The 15,362-nt window shown below is 37.7% G+C and overlaps 1 protein-coding gene across 1 annotated transcript in view; it reads left to right on the forward strand.

The window, feature by feature from the left end:
• PCSK2 (proprotein convertase subtilisin/kexin type 2) overlaps positions 1–15,362 on the forward strand; it is a 294,215-nt gene that overhangs the window by 40,785 nt on the left and 238,068 nt on the right. Inside the window, exon 2 of the mRNA XM_019756643.2 lies at positions 11,966–12,070. Coding sequence (XP_019612202.1) covers positions 11,966–12,070 — 105 coding nt within the window. The remainder of the gene's footprint in view (positions 1–11,965; positions 12,071–15,362) is intronic.

Consider the following 15,362-nt stretch of genomic DNA (forward strand, 5'->3'; position numbering starts at 1 on the left):
TGTTAATAATTGGGGAGTCTGGGTGAAGGTCTTATGAGAGTTCTTTGCCCTATTATTTAAACTTCTCTGTGAGTCTGAAATTATTTCAAAAATGAAAATTACCACAGAAAAGGGCACATTGACTCAAAACTAAAATTCACATCTCTCCATCTATGAAACTAAAAGAGGTTAAACTTTCTCAAGAATCATGAGGTTTTGTCCCACCCCGGCCACTACAGAGCAGTGTGACCTTCACCAAATAATTCAAATTTCTGAATCTTGCTTTTGTTATCCATATAATCCAGGTGTCAACTAGAAATGCCTGGACCTTTGTGATCTAGGTAAGATTCACTCGCAAACCCCCCTTCATCATGTGCCCTAGAGAAATCCCAAGTGCTTCCCAACATTCTTGGAAATTCTGAGGGTAGGAACTGTATCCTTATTTTGCTTCCAGTAGAACTTTCCAGTTAAGAAATTATGTCTTCATCCCACATATGTAATCTCTATTCTTCCCAATCATAACTCAAGTGTGAAATTCAGCTACTACCCTGATTTTCCCACACCAACCAAACCCTAACTACTCTCCAAGGCGTTTGTAACAGTAATGTATTTTATCGAAGATGTCAGCGGCACAAAGAGGGAATTTATATTGCAAAACACAAACAACTTTAAAGTAAGCACAGGCATAATTAAGAAATCCTTCGGTCACCTCATCATTGAGGCCTGAGCTGAGGCCTCTTTGCCTGGTGTCATGCCAGGCCTCAAACTTCTTACCAGCTCCTCTTCCTTTTTTTTTCTTCTGTCCCTTGGTTTCCTTAGCAAGCCCTCCTCTCATAAAGACAATTCTTTCCAGGCAGATCACCTATGACCTTAGGGCTCTACCTACCATAATAGGATACTCCTAGATAAAAACAATACCCTCCTCAAGAGGGACCCAGCTGCCAGCTATGGTGTCACAACTTCTGTTAAGTGCTGCATACTCTTTTAGGCTATTTCCAGTGTGAAAATTCTGAGATGCTATGACATACACTTGGTTTTATTTTACAAAATAAAATTACCTTTATTATATGTTATTTTTTAAGAGTAGGCAAAGCTCATTATAGAAAATAATATATAGAAAACAATATAGAGAGGTGAACAGAAGAAAATTAAACCATCCTAAATTTCTCCACCTGTTATTAACATTTAGGTGAATATTAGCTGAACGTCCTTCTAAGTGAGACCCTTACTTGCACATGCTGTTTTGTTTTTTCAAAAACAATATGCTGTGAAGATCTTTATGTAGCAATGAAGAGAAATGCAGCATCTTTTTTACAGTTATTCACTCTTTGAAAATGCAATAAACTTTCTTTCCTGTAAATCCCTTTCTTCCTTCAGAACCTTCTGTATGTTTTCTGTATCTTTATTCCAGTGAAACTGAGACTGACGTTTCAATATTTAACTCATTCTTGGTATCACTGTTCTCAGATATTCTAAGTTGGATGGATAGATTGATGATAGATAGATGATTGATAGATAGATAAATAGATAGATAGATAGATAGATAGATAGATAGATAGATAGATAGATAGATAGATAGATGTCAAACATGAATTCCTTTTCTCAGACCTTATTATCTATGTAAAATTTATTATGGCACCAATAAAGCCCCATTAACAAATCATATTTGATACCAACTTGGCCAACTGCAGCCTTCTTCTGGGTTATTCCAGGTTTTGAAGAGACAGCTTCCTTGTGAAGAAACCAGCAAGTGATTTCACAGGCTTCCACTTTTCACCCTATCTTCTCCTTTATCATTTAGAGAGAACCTCAATGCCAGAGCTGATGTTTGGTAGTGATTAATCTCTCTTGTCTTTCACAGCTGCTCCAGAGAGCGTGGGCCCAACTACAGACAAAAATAACAGACAGTCTCAGATATGTCTGTAATCAAACAGACATTTTTTTCCCCTGGAATACCTAATGGTATTTCTGCTTCCCATGAGTTTCTACAAGTTCAAACCCTTTTATAATGGGCCTTTGGTCAAGCACTTATTAGAGTCCTCAACTGTTCAGAGCTAGAAGGTACAATATGCATCACTCACTGGCTCACAAATTGGATTTTGCTTGACCAGCACTGTGCTTCAATCTGTTTGTCTTGAGGAGAGCATATACTCGCTCCAGTTTACCACAAGCCCCTTATTGCCCTATACCTGCTTCACATACTTATTGTCCTATACCACACTCCTTATTGTCCTATACCTAACTCACATATTTATATTTCCTGCTTGACCCCCAAAGCATTAAATGTTTTACTAATGCCAAAAGAATGCCACACCCAGAGATTTAATCATCTACACTTAGGCACACAGCTACGTATTGACTCTCTAAAATCTAGAAACTCCTGATTTTTTTATTCATTCAACAAATATTTATGAAGCTCATGCTATGTTCTAGATGCTTGTGAGAAAAACAGGCATGTCTTCATGGAGCTTTCAGTTTAGTTGTTTCTAAGTTTATCTCCAGAGAGTGTTCTTTCTGAAATACCAGGATAATTTTGAAAGATGAAGATTTATGTAACATGTCAGTGGCTCAAATTTTTTAAGCATGAGATTCTTCTGATCCCTAATACTACATGCAAAAGCAGTCTTGTGTATGAATCTTCCCATAAGGAAAAAGCTTTTCCTTATTCTAAAGAGTGCATGGTCCACTTAGCTATGGATTGGAGTGACTCTGCTGGTGTTAACTGGGGATATTCTGTTAGTTGGTTGACAATGCGAACAAAACAAGACAGATGATCAGAGCACTTAGAATAATTACCACCCTTTGTTATTAAATCACAAGTGTAAAAATGAGAATGTAAAGATCTAATCTGAAAAGTATGGACCAAGGGAAGTTTAGGGTTCGCGTTTGAAGAGTAGGCTAGTAAATGTAAGATGTTCACCAGAAAATACCTGGATGAAAGGCACTTCCTCTTTGTACTGTGGAAGCTGGTTGGTTCCTTCCCATCCAAAAGTGTAACTAAGGAGTGTGGTCTGTCCCCTCATCATCTTGGGCTGTCAATCAGACTATCCTCTACAATCTTTGCCCTGGATGGCAGCTGTGGCTTCAGAGCTAATATATAGGTCTGCCTGGGGGGAAAAAAAAAAAGTTTTTTATTTCATGATGGGAATAGATATTTAATCCAAGTATTAGGTTAAATCCATTCACTGTTTGTTGTTAATTAAGAAATAAAATCACTCTGGAAGTTGTGCTTCTTTCTTCCTTTGCTCTAAAATTGGCACTCAAACCTGTCTGTTTGTAAGCATCAGAATTCTTGCTGGATCAGCTTGCCTTGCACATAATCCAGGAAATCAGTAATAGTCTCTGGGCAGATGTCAGTAACATGCAGGGTCCATCCTCTAATTGACCTGCAGGGAAACATTTCCCACGTAGGAAAGAAATTTTAGAAGAGTGAAATGAAGGACAAAGATCATGGGCTTCAAAGTCAGCTGGGACTGGATTCAAATAAACTTCTCTGAACCTCTGTCTCCTCATTCTTAAAATGGAGATGATACCCACCTTGTAGGACTGATATGATGAGTAAATGGGATTGTGTTTTTGAAGAGCCTGGCATATTGTGGCAATGTGAATTTACAAATGGAACTATTCTTTGGTTGGTTTTTTGGGTGTTTTTTTGCTGGCAACTGGCAATATTCTAGTATTTGGCCTCACACTAAGGATAGCTTCCCTCACGCGTCAGTTATTCCATATAGCAGATCTGAAAACATTGGCTTCATGTCCTACCTTCTAGGGGAAGATGGCAATCAGAACGTTCCAAGGCATCAGCCAGCACCTTTATACATGCTGGGAGTCAGTCTTTGATGTATCTTCAGGGTGGGCTTTTTGGTGCACTCTAAGTGTGGTAGGTTGATTTATCGATGGCCCAATTATTGGCCTTCCTATATTACCTTCCTATATTGCCCTGGAAGTTTGAAATCCTCCCGACTGTGACTCTGGGCTAGCCTCTGACTTGCTGTGGCTAAAAGAATATGGCAGAAGTGCTGACATGCCTGTTCCAAACCTGGGACTCAAGAGGCCTTGAACATTCCCGTTTAGTCCCTTGCACTGTTAGATTTACTGTTGAAGTCCTGCCTCATCCATGAGAACAAGCCTGGGAGGGTCTTCTAGAGAATGTGAGACCATGTGGAGGAGAACTGAGGTGCCCTAGCTAACAGCCTACTGACCCTCAGAAGAAGAACCAAACTAGACAAACTGCAGGAGACTACAAATGCACAAGGTAGCGCAGCCAAGACCTGAACAACCATTCATGGAGCCTATATTTCTGACCCATGAAATGTGAGCTAAATAAATGGTTGTTGTTCGATGCCACTGAGATTTTTTGTGGTTTGTAACACACATTGTCATGGTGATACATGACTGAAACTCAAATGACTTGAGGCTTTCTCCATTTGTAGAGAACCTTAATGAGGACCCCTGGGGCTCCTCAGGCATCAGAGCAGCAGCCTCTCTGCATGAGTTTACCTATCTCTCCTATGTTCAGCCACCGATAACGTTCTCTAAGCTTCTTTGTGAACACCTGAGAGCCTAACAGCAGAGGTAATTAATATTGGTCCTGTGGAGGTAAAAGATAAATGAAGTCTTGAACAGGAGAGGAAACGGTTTTACCTGTTATTCTCCAGACTCATTTTGTATCCATCTCTCTTTCCAAAGCAAGACAGGAAAAAGTGAGAGGATTCAAATAGCTGAGATGTGTGATCTTAAGTTCAGCCTTTAAGGAGGAGGAACTTCAATTATGGGAAAATGGCAAGTCAGTACAGGGGAGCATCTAGAACCCACAAACAAGAAATTGTTCAGGCTGAGGCATGGTTGTCATATAGTCAGGACATGCCTTTGGTTCCCCTCTTTCCTGCCTCTCTTAATTATCCTGTCTTTCTTTCTAGTTCTAGAAACTTCCATCCTGTCAGCAAATCTCTGTTGAGGCATTTAAAGGCCATGGCTTAGGGTGCTACCCCTTCCAGACATAATTGTACTTTCATGCGATTAAGCATTCAACACACACACACACACACACACACACACACACACACACACACACGAGGTTTAGGACAGGGCTGAGCAGGAACCATCTGGCCCAAAAAGAGGACTTTTAATGCTATCTAAATCACCTGACTAACATTGCCTCTCCCATAGAAGTTCAGAGCCTGCTTCTTCTTCTCTCCTTTTCCTGCTTCCCACTGCCTAATTCATAGTCATGATCTCTATTTCTATTCTTTATTTCTGTAATGTTATGTTTCTGTCAATTGCATAATATAGTTTTCTTGTTTGTGTGTTTCATCATTGGTCTATAAATACCTGTAGGGCAGAGCCTCGTACCCCATCCTCCAGTTCCCTTTCTCCCATCCTTATTTCAGAGTGCAGTTCCTCACTCAAAAGAGATTGCATGCAATCCAGGGACATCAAAATGGTCTTGGGGAATGTCAGTTAAACGCAGAGCCTCGCCCATCTGTAAAATTCAAGGCCCAAAATGAAATTGACAAGCAATTATAAGCTGAGCCAGTTTTTTAATCCTTAATGTGTTGTTTTGTTTTCCAGTTTTTGTTCCTGAAATTTCTTGATAGCAGCCCTCTTGAAAATAAAAGTGTTTAAATCTTTATACATGGAATAACATCCAATGTTCTATCAAACCAGACTCCCAACTAAGCTTGACTGAGCATCATGAAAATCAGACAATGAGCAAATGCAAACAAAACTGCCAAAGTAAAAATGATGCATGTGAACTAGAGAGTCTTAACTGTTTGGGGTTTCTGGACCCATTTGAGAATCTGTAAGTAGTGGGCTCTCCTGAAACAAGTTAATGCATAAAGGCACAAAATTTATGGTGGAGGCCATGTTCACAGACATTCTGGAGCATCCAGGGATTGCCTAAGGGAAAAGAAGTCTGGTCTATGGGAAAGTAGAAATGGGGCTCGGTGAGGATTTAACACACTGTTTTATCTGTTCTCAGTTGGTTGCCAGTTCCCTGGGTTCCATGCTATTAAGGAAAGGGAATGTGTGGGTTCAGAGAGGAGCTTCAACTTGGAGCCATGGTTATCAGTGGGAAAAGGAAGCAAGAGGGAAGGAAGAGAGGCAATGAGAAGTGCTGCTGGGATTTATAAAAGTTTGAGGCATAATGAGAATTTTTTTAAAACTGCAAGTCTAAGTTAGCAACATTATTATACTGTCACCCAGCCTGAACTTTCAAGCTGACAATTAGCTGTGAATTCTTCTTTCACATCCTTTTTTGTCCTTCTTTCTGGAACCATGCAAATTTTTGCCTTAAGAGAAAAAGGTGATGGTATAAAAGAAGGAAAGGAGGGTGTGTGTGTGTGTGTGTGTGTGTGTGTGTGTGTGTGTGTGTAAATGAAGAAAACATTTGAAATATAAAATGCTGCCAATTATAAGAGGCTTCTTACTGGGACACTCAGGTGAGTATTTGGGGACATAGGTTTTTTTTGTTGTTGTTTTTAATTCAAGTTTATTGGGGTGACAATTGTTAGTAAAGTTACATAGGTTTCAAGTGTACAATTCTGTAATACATCATCTATATATCACATTTCAAAGACAAGAGGCAAAGAGGGCTCAGAAAAATAACCAATGTCAACATGTTAATTTTCTAAGTCTGTGATCAGTCAGTTTACTTCTTTATTGCCAATTTCCAATTTCAGCTCCATGAGACCAATTAGCTCTATTTAGATGTATTGGGCCCCAACACAGCAGGGGGTATGTCACTCACCAACCTGGTTGTCCTTGAGTCACACTCATCTTTGTCAAGAATTCCAGCCTTCAATCTCTTGGATTCATAGCCATTGTTACAAAGGGGGATGGGACATACAATGAGATGCAACAGAAGCAATGGGATGGCAAGTGTGCTGGAAATACAGTCAGGAGACCTGGGATTTTTCCTGAGATCTCCCCCTTAACTGGGCAAGTCCTGCTCCTCCCTGAGCCACGATGTCTTTCTCTATAAAATGAAGCAGGTAACATAACCATGTGAAATGACCTCAGTATGTGACAATAGGAAGTGGTAGGGCTTCTGGATTAAAATTAGTAAATATATGATGCATTTAAGGACTTTCAAAACATTTAACATTGTAAAGTTTCAATTTGGAAGTAATATTAGACTTAAAAATATGCTGCAAAAATATCGCACAGGCACACCCATGCAGCATTATTCATAATAGCCAAAAGATGGAAGAAACCCAAGTGTCCATCAATAGTTAAATGGATAAACAAAATGTGGTATATACAGGCAATAGAATATTATTCAGCATGCATTTTTTTTCTTTTGTCCTTTGTGCTTTTGGTGTCATATCTAAGAAATCAGTACTTAGCCTAAAGTCATGAAGTTACTCCTATGTTTTATTTTAAATATTATATGTGTGTTTTTTCCTTTACATTTAGGGCTATAAATCATTTTGAGTTAAATTTTGCATATGGTATGAGATAGAGATCCTAATTTATTATTTTTCATGTGGATATTAAGTTGCCCAAGTACTATTTGTTGAAAAGACTATCCTTTCTCATTGAGTTTTCATAACATCTGTTAAGATCAACTAACCATAAATTGATTATTATAAATTATTTCTGAGCTCTCAATTTTATTCCACTGAACTATATGTCTTTCCTTATGCTGGTACCATAATGCCTTGATTATTGTAGTTTTTTTAATAAGTTTTGAAATTGGAAAGTGTGAGTTCTCCAACTTTGTTCTTCTTTTTCAAGATTGTTTTAGCTATTCTGGGTCCTTTTATGAATTTTAAGGTTTCCATATGAATTTTAGAATCCACAAAATTAGGGAGAATTGCCATCTTACAAATCCATGAATATAAGATGTCTTTCCATTTATTTAGATATTTTTAAATGTCTATCAATGATGTTTTGTTCAATGATGTAGTGTACGGATCCTGTACTTCCTTTGTTAAGTTTATTCTCAAGTATTTTATTTATTTGATGTTATTATAAATGGAATTGTTGTCTTAATTCTACTCTTTTTAAATTTAATTAAATTTATTGGATTGATATTGGTTAGTAAAATTATGTAGGTTTCAAGTGTATAGTCTATAATAATCATCTATATATTGCATTGTGTGTTCACCACCCAAAGTAAGTTCTCCTTCCATCACCATATACATGACTCCCTTTACATTCTTCTACCATTCCCCTCCCCTGTTACCCTCTGGTAACCACTAAACTTTTGTCTGTGTCTATGAGTTTTTTCTTCTTTGTTTGTTTCTGTTGTTCATTTGTTGCTTTCAGTTTTATATCCCAAATATCACTGAAGTCATATGGTTCTCAACTTTTTCTGTCTGACTTATTTCACTTAGCATGATAATCTCAAGATCCATTCATGTTGTTGCAAATGGCAGTATTTCATCTTTTCTTAGGGCTGAGTAATATTTGGTTGTATATATGTACCACATCTTCTTTATCTAGTCATCTGTGGGAGGACACCTTGGTTGTTTCCATGTCTTGGCCACTGTAAATAATGCTGCAATTAACATAGGGGTTCATATGAGGACTGACAATTAAGTTTGGGAACTCAACCTAGAAAAAGTATTATATAACTCATTGTTGAATATAACTATGGTCACCTTCAAAGTACTCCCCTTGGGGAGCTATGCACCAATGCCAGTCTTTAAAGCAATTTTGGAACTCTTTCTGGAATGGCCATCAGAGCTGTCATCGTACTACCCTTGATGTCTCTCTCTCACTGAATGTCATCAAAATGTCTTCCTTTCAATATTCCCTTTACCTTCAGGTAAACAAAGAAATCATTGGGGGCCAGATCAGGTGAGTAGGGAGGGTGTTCCAATACAGTTATTTACTGGCTACAAACTCCCTCACAGACAGAGCCTTGTGAGCTGTTGCATTATTGTGATGCAAGAGCCATGAATTGTTGGGGGAAAGTTCAGGTTGTGGAACTTTTTCACTTAGCCTTTCAGCACTTCCAAATAGTAAACTTGGTTAACTGTTTGTCCAGTTGGTACAAATTCATAATGAATAATCTCTCTGATATCAAAAAAGGTTAGCAACATCATTGTAACAAGTTTGTGAACTTAATTGTCCGACATCATATATATTTACAGATAATTGTTTTCAGACTTTTGGGGTAATCTGAAAGGGCAATCTCCAGAAAAGGGATTGCTGGGACTTACAGCAATTCTATTCTTAATTTTTTGAGGAAACTCCATACTGTTTTCCATAGTGGCTGTACCAATTTACATTCCCAGCAGCAGTGTATGAGGGTTCCTTTTTCTCCACAACCTCTCCAACACTTGTTATTACTTGTCTTGTTAATAACAGCCAATTCTAACAGTGTGAGGTGGTATCTCATTGTCGTTTGATTTGCATTTCCCTAATAACTAGTGAAGTTGAACATTTTTTTCATGTATCTGTTGGCCGTTTGTATGTCTTCCTTGAAGAAGTGTCTGTTCAGGTCCTCTAACCCTTTTTTAATCGGATTGTTTATTTTTTGTTGTTGAATTGTATGAGTTCTTTATTTTTCAATTGGTCATTCTAGCATACACAAAAACAATTTTTGTATGTTAATTATATATATGGCAACCATGCTGAAGTCATTTGTTAATTCTAATAGTTTTTTGTGTGTATGTGGATTTTTCAAGAATTTCTATGTACAAGATAATATCTTCTGCATATAGAGATATTTTTTTCTTCCTTTTCAAAATGGATGCCATTACTTCATTTTTTTCTTACCTAATTATCCTGCCTAGAACCTCCAATACACTGTTGAATATAAGTGGCAGGCGCAGACATCCTCATCTTGCCCTGATCTTAAGAGGAAAGCATTAAGCCTTTCACTATTAAATCTGTTAGCTATGGATTTTTATATACATTTATCAGATACAGGATATTCCCTTCCATTCTAAGTTTTTCCATTTTTTATCATAAAATATTGTTGGATTTTGCCAAATGATTTTCTTGCATTCATCAAGATGGTCATGTTTTGTCCTTTACTCCATTATTATGGTTATTACATTCATTGATTTTCAACTGTTAAAAGAAATTTGCATTCCTGAGATAAATTCCACTTAGTCATGGTATATAATGCTCTTTATATGATGCTGGATTTAATTTTATATTTGTAAGGAACAGTCATCTGTAGTTTTCTTATGATATCTTTGTCTGGTTTTTGTACAAGGTTAATATTAGCCTCTATGAATGAGTTGGGAAGTGTTCTTTAATCTACTTTTCTAAAAGATTTTCTGAGGAGGAATTTGTATAAATTCTGTAAATATTTAATAGAGTTCACTAGTAAAGACATCTGGGCTTGGACTTTATTTTGTAAAAAGTTTTTAAATTACTAATACAATCTCTACTTAACAAATTTTCTATACTTCTGAATACATTTTGGAAGTTTATGTCTTTCTAGGAATTTATCTATTTCACCAATTTGATCTAATTTGTTAGCATACTATTATTTGTATTTGTAGTATTTCCTAATATACTCTGTGATTGTGTAGTAATGTCTCCTCTTTCAGTACTGATTTCACTCATTTGAGTCTTCTCTTCTTGGTCAGTATTTTTAGAGGTTTATTTATTTTAATGAACTTTTCAAAAAATAACTTTTGGTTTTGCTTATTTTTTCTATTGTTTTCCCAAATCATTTATCCCAATTTGAATCTCCTAATTTTTCTAATTCTCTCCCTGCTGTTTACTTTAGGTTTAGTTTGTTTTTCTTTTTCATAAGGTTCAAAATTAGTTTATTGATTTGAGATGTTTTTCATGGGTATTTATAGCTATGAATTTCTCCCTAAGTATTACTTAAACTGCATCCTACAAGTTTTTGATTCTATGGGTTTTGGGTTTTTTTTCAATCAACTCAAAGTATTTTCTAATATTCAATGGGATTTCTTCTCTGACTCATTGATTATTTAGGAGTATATTGTTTAATATCTACATATTTATGAATTTCCCAATTTACCTTGTTATTAATTTTAATGTAATTAGAAATTATGATTAGATAACATACTTTGTGTTATTTTATTCCTTCTAAATTTATTGAAGCTTGTTTTATGGCCTAGCTTATGATCCATCCCAGAAAATGTTCTATTTGTACATGAGAAGAATATGTATTCTGATGTTCTTGGGTGTTCTATAGAAGTCTGTTAGGTTAGTTGGTTTATAGTTTTGTTTAAGTGTTCAACTTACTTTCTGATCTGCTTACTTGTTCCATACATTATTGAAAATGAGCTATTAAAGTCTCCATTAAAGGTTATTCCTGTCTCTAGTAAACATTTTTACCTTAAAATCAATTTTGTCAAAGACATATATAGTCAATCCTCCTCTCTTATGGTTACTGTTTGTACAGTATATTTTTTCACATCCTTTTACTTTCAACTTATTTATATATTTGAATCTAAAGTGCATCTCTTGCAGATAGCATATAGTTGAGTCATAGGGTTGGGTATTTTCATCTACTCTGTTAATAACTTTGTCTTTTGATTAGCATTTTCATTTGATGTAATACTGAGGAGGTAGAAGTTACATTTTCCATTTCATTATGTGCTTTGTATATGTCTTATATACAGTCTAGCTATGAAGACAGAACTAGGTCACAACACAATCCTGGAGCAACTCAACATGTCATGTAAACACTAGTCTAAAAGAGGAGAATTGAGAATTTGGTGTGGGTATGAGTTCAAAGGCAAGGCTCCATGGAGGAGAACAGGAGATCAAAAGATGAATAGAAACTAAAGAAATGGAGGAAAGAATAGAAGGTATTTGGGGAGGGAAGGGGAATGGGCACTATATAAGAAAAGGTAGAGAAAAAGGGAAACAGTGCAGTGATGGGGAAATAGAAGACCAGGTCTGATACAAGCTTATCAGTGGTTTTGTCATATACATCCCCTCCCATGGAGCCTCATCATGCAGCTCCCACTTTAGTGTCCCTGTTCCAGGGCTAGCCCCAGAAGCTAACCATATCATGTGTTTGTTTGACTCTTCACAGCTTCCCTTCACTGAAAGCCTGTACCACTTTTATCACAATGGCCTTGCGAAGGCCAAGAGAAGACGCAGCCTACACCACAAGCAGCAGCTGGAGAGAGACTCCAGGGTGAGTTTTCCTGGAAACATACCTTTCAACTTCTGCTACCATATTTGGGCCCACTGGGTAGGCCTTAAAAGAGGGTAAGCAGAGAATTTTGAAATAAAATCATTTAATGTATTGAGATAGGCCAAATGGATCCTTGGCTGAGTGGCACCAGGGACTCTCTGCTCCTTTATCTTGTGCATTATAAATAAACCCTTTATAGGGCTGGGAGCAGAGTAAACAGAAGATCACTCTTTACTGGCTGTCTTTTCCTGCGTTATTGTGTGAGGAGTTCTGATTATCTGGGAACATATTTTGGCCTATCATAGATAGAAAGAAACCAAGCAATTTAAGGAGTCATTTATGGAAGATTTCTACTGGTGAACCCACATACTCTAAGGAGGTTTCCATGTCCCCATATTATGAATGGGAAAATGAGTAGGCCAGCAAGTGATCAGCTTACAATAGAAAGTGGCTTCTCAGTATCCATGCGTGGTTGCAGCCGTGGGACCATCTCTGCTCCTCTTCTCACCTTATATTTTCTCACATTGACCTAATTTACCACCATGCTTCAACTATCTTCTTAATGCTCATGACCCCTCATTTTTCTTTTTTCAGCTCTTATCTTTACCTTGTTCTTGTACTTCAGATCTCATTTTCTACCCTCCCTGGCAGTTTAAATTCAACTGTCCTGCAACCAAACTTATCATCTTAGGCACAAAACAGCAGCATTTCCAGTGTTCCCACTTCCTATTTTCACAACAGGAACTTTGGTCATCACTGAATCCTCCCTCTTCAAATTTTGTTACCATCTCCATATTTCTACACACTCATTCAATTGGGTAGACTCTGATTTTCCTTGTGCAATTCACTGAGAGGGAAATTAATAATCCAGGCAAGTTGCACACTATACACTGAAGGCTTCATAGCCTCTTCCCCAGGACTCTTGAAGGAAAGTAGATGTAAAGAGGGTCAAGCATGTGATTTAGGGATTTACACATGAGGCTTCTTTTGAGCTGATGGAATTTGTAAACTCATTCTTGTGGGGCTCCTTATGTGAACATTTGATTTGGTTTAATTTGGGCTTTAATTAGCAATGTAGATGAAACAGGCTCCCCAACAGATCACCAACTGACAGGTCACAGGCAATTTTCCTTTAATGCCTCAACCCAGGGGATCTCACATTCCCTGGAGTGGAAATTCTGCTCTGAAATCCACTTTATCTTTGCTCTCACAGTAAGATCCAAGCTGCCTATACTGCCAGCCAGTGCCAAGCATTCTCAAAGAGTCTGTAATAGAAGCTGGCACCCCTATCAAAGGGAGAAGCTCTCTTTTCTGTGTCATAACAGCCTTGAGCCTAGCTGTATCAATTCAATGCCCAGGTATGTCCTTGGAAAGCTCATGGGCAAGGATCATGCCTGTTTCATCTGCCAGTCCAGAGTGTTAGAAATCATGACAGCAGTTAACCAGGGAATGGTGAAAAGTCAGAAAGCAGGTTTGCTGGGGAGGGGTCTGGGGTGCGGATCTGTTTCTTGATCTTGGGGCTGCTTAAATAAATGTGATTTATTTGTGAAAATGCATTGACAGGTTTCACTTTTCTGAATGTATAAAAATAAAAAGTTCACTACTATGTAACTTTACGAACAATTGCCACCCCAATAAACTTTAATTAAAAATAAATAAATACTTCCAATACATAAGCCTGGAATGTATTTCCATTTCTTTGTTTCTTCTTCAATTTCTTTTAAAAATGTCTTGTAGCTTTCAACATATAGGTCTTTCACATCCTTGGTTAAGTTTATTCCTAGGTATTTTATTCTTTTTGCTGCAATTGCAAAAGGAATTGTTTTTTGTATTTCTTTTTCTGAGATTTCATTGTTAGTATATAGGAATGCAATGGACTTTTGTACATTGATTTTTTAGCCGGCATCTTTACTGTATTTGTTCATTATTTCTAATGGCTTTTTGGTGGAGTCTTTAGGGTTTTCTATATATAGCATCATGTCATCTGCAAACAGTGACAATTTAACTTCTTCATTCCCAATTTGGATGCCTTTTATTTCTTTCTCTTGCCTGATTGCTCTGGCAAGGACTTCCAACACTATGTTGAAAAGCAGAGGTGATAGGGGACAGCCCTGTCGTGTTCCTGAACGAAGAGCAAAGGGCTTCAGTTTTTCACCGTTAATTATGAGATTAGTGGAGGGTTTGTCATATACAGCCTTTATTATGTTAAGGTATTTTCCTTCTATACCTATTTTATTAAGTGTTTTAATCATAAATGGATGTTGTATCTTTTTTTTTTTTTTTTAAAGATTTTATTGGGGAAGGGGAACAGGATTTTATTGGGGAACAATGGTCAAATTGTTGTCCTTCCAATCTTAGTTGTGGAGGGTTCTGTTCAGCTTCAAGTTGTTGTTCTTGCAGTCTTAGTTGTGGAGGGCACAGCTCAGCTCCAGGTCCAGTTGCCGTTGCTAGTTGCAGGGGGCGCAGCCCACCATCCCTTGCGGGAGTCAAACCGGCAACCTTGTGGTTGAGAGGACAGGCTCCAACCAACTGAGCCATCCGGGAGCTCAGCGGCAGCTCAGCTCAAGGTGCCGTGTTCAATCTTAGTTGCAGGGGGCAGAGCCCACCATCCCTTGCGGGACTCGAGGAATTGAACTGGCAACCTTGTGGTTGAGAGCCCACTGGCCCATGTGGGAATCGAACCGGCAGCCTTCGGAGTTAGGAGCACGGAGCTCTAACCGCCTGAGCCACCGGGCCGGCCCCTGGATGTTGTATCTTGTCAAATGCTTTTTCTGCATCAATTGATATAGTCATATGATTTTTGTCCTTTATTTTGTTTATGTGATGTATCACATTGATGGATTTGTGGATGTTGAACCATCCTTGTGCCCCGGGGATGAACTCTACTTGGTCATGATGAATAATATTTTTAATGCATTGTTATATTCAATTTGCTAGAATTTTGTGCAGGATTTTTGCATCTGTGTTCATCAGAGATATTGGTCTGTAGTTTTCTTTTTTTGTGCTGTCCTTACCAGGTTTTGGTATCAGGGTAATGTTGGCCTCATAAAATGAGTTAGGGAGTACTGTCTCTTCTTCAATTTTTTGGAAGAGTTTCAGTAGGACAGGTATTAGATTCTATTTGAAGGTTGGTAGAATTCACTAGTGAAGCCATCTGATCCCAGACTTTTGCTTTTGGGAAGGTTTTGGATGACTGATTCAATTTCATTACTGGTGATTGGTCTGTTTAGATTTTCCAGTTCTTCATGGTTCAGCCTAGGAAGGCTATATGTTTCTAAGAACTTGTCCATTT

The sequence above is a fragment of the Rhinolophus sinicus genome, linkage group LG13 (assembly GCF_036562045.2).
Source record: "Rhinolophus sinicus isolate RSC01 linkage group LG13, ASM3656204v1, whole genome shotgun sequence".
Lineage (NCBI taxonomy): Eukaryota > Metazoa > Chordata > Mammalia > Chiroptera > Rhinolophidae > Rhinolophus > Rhinolophus sinicus.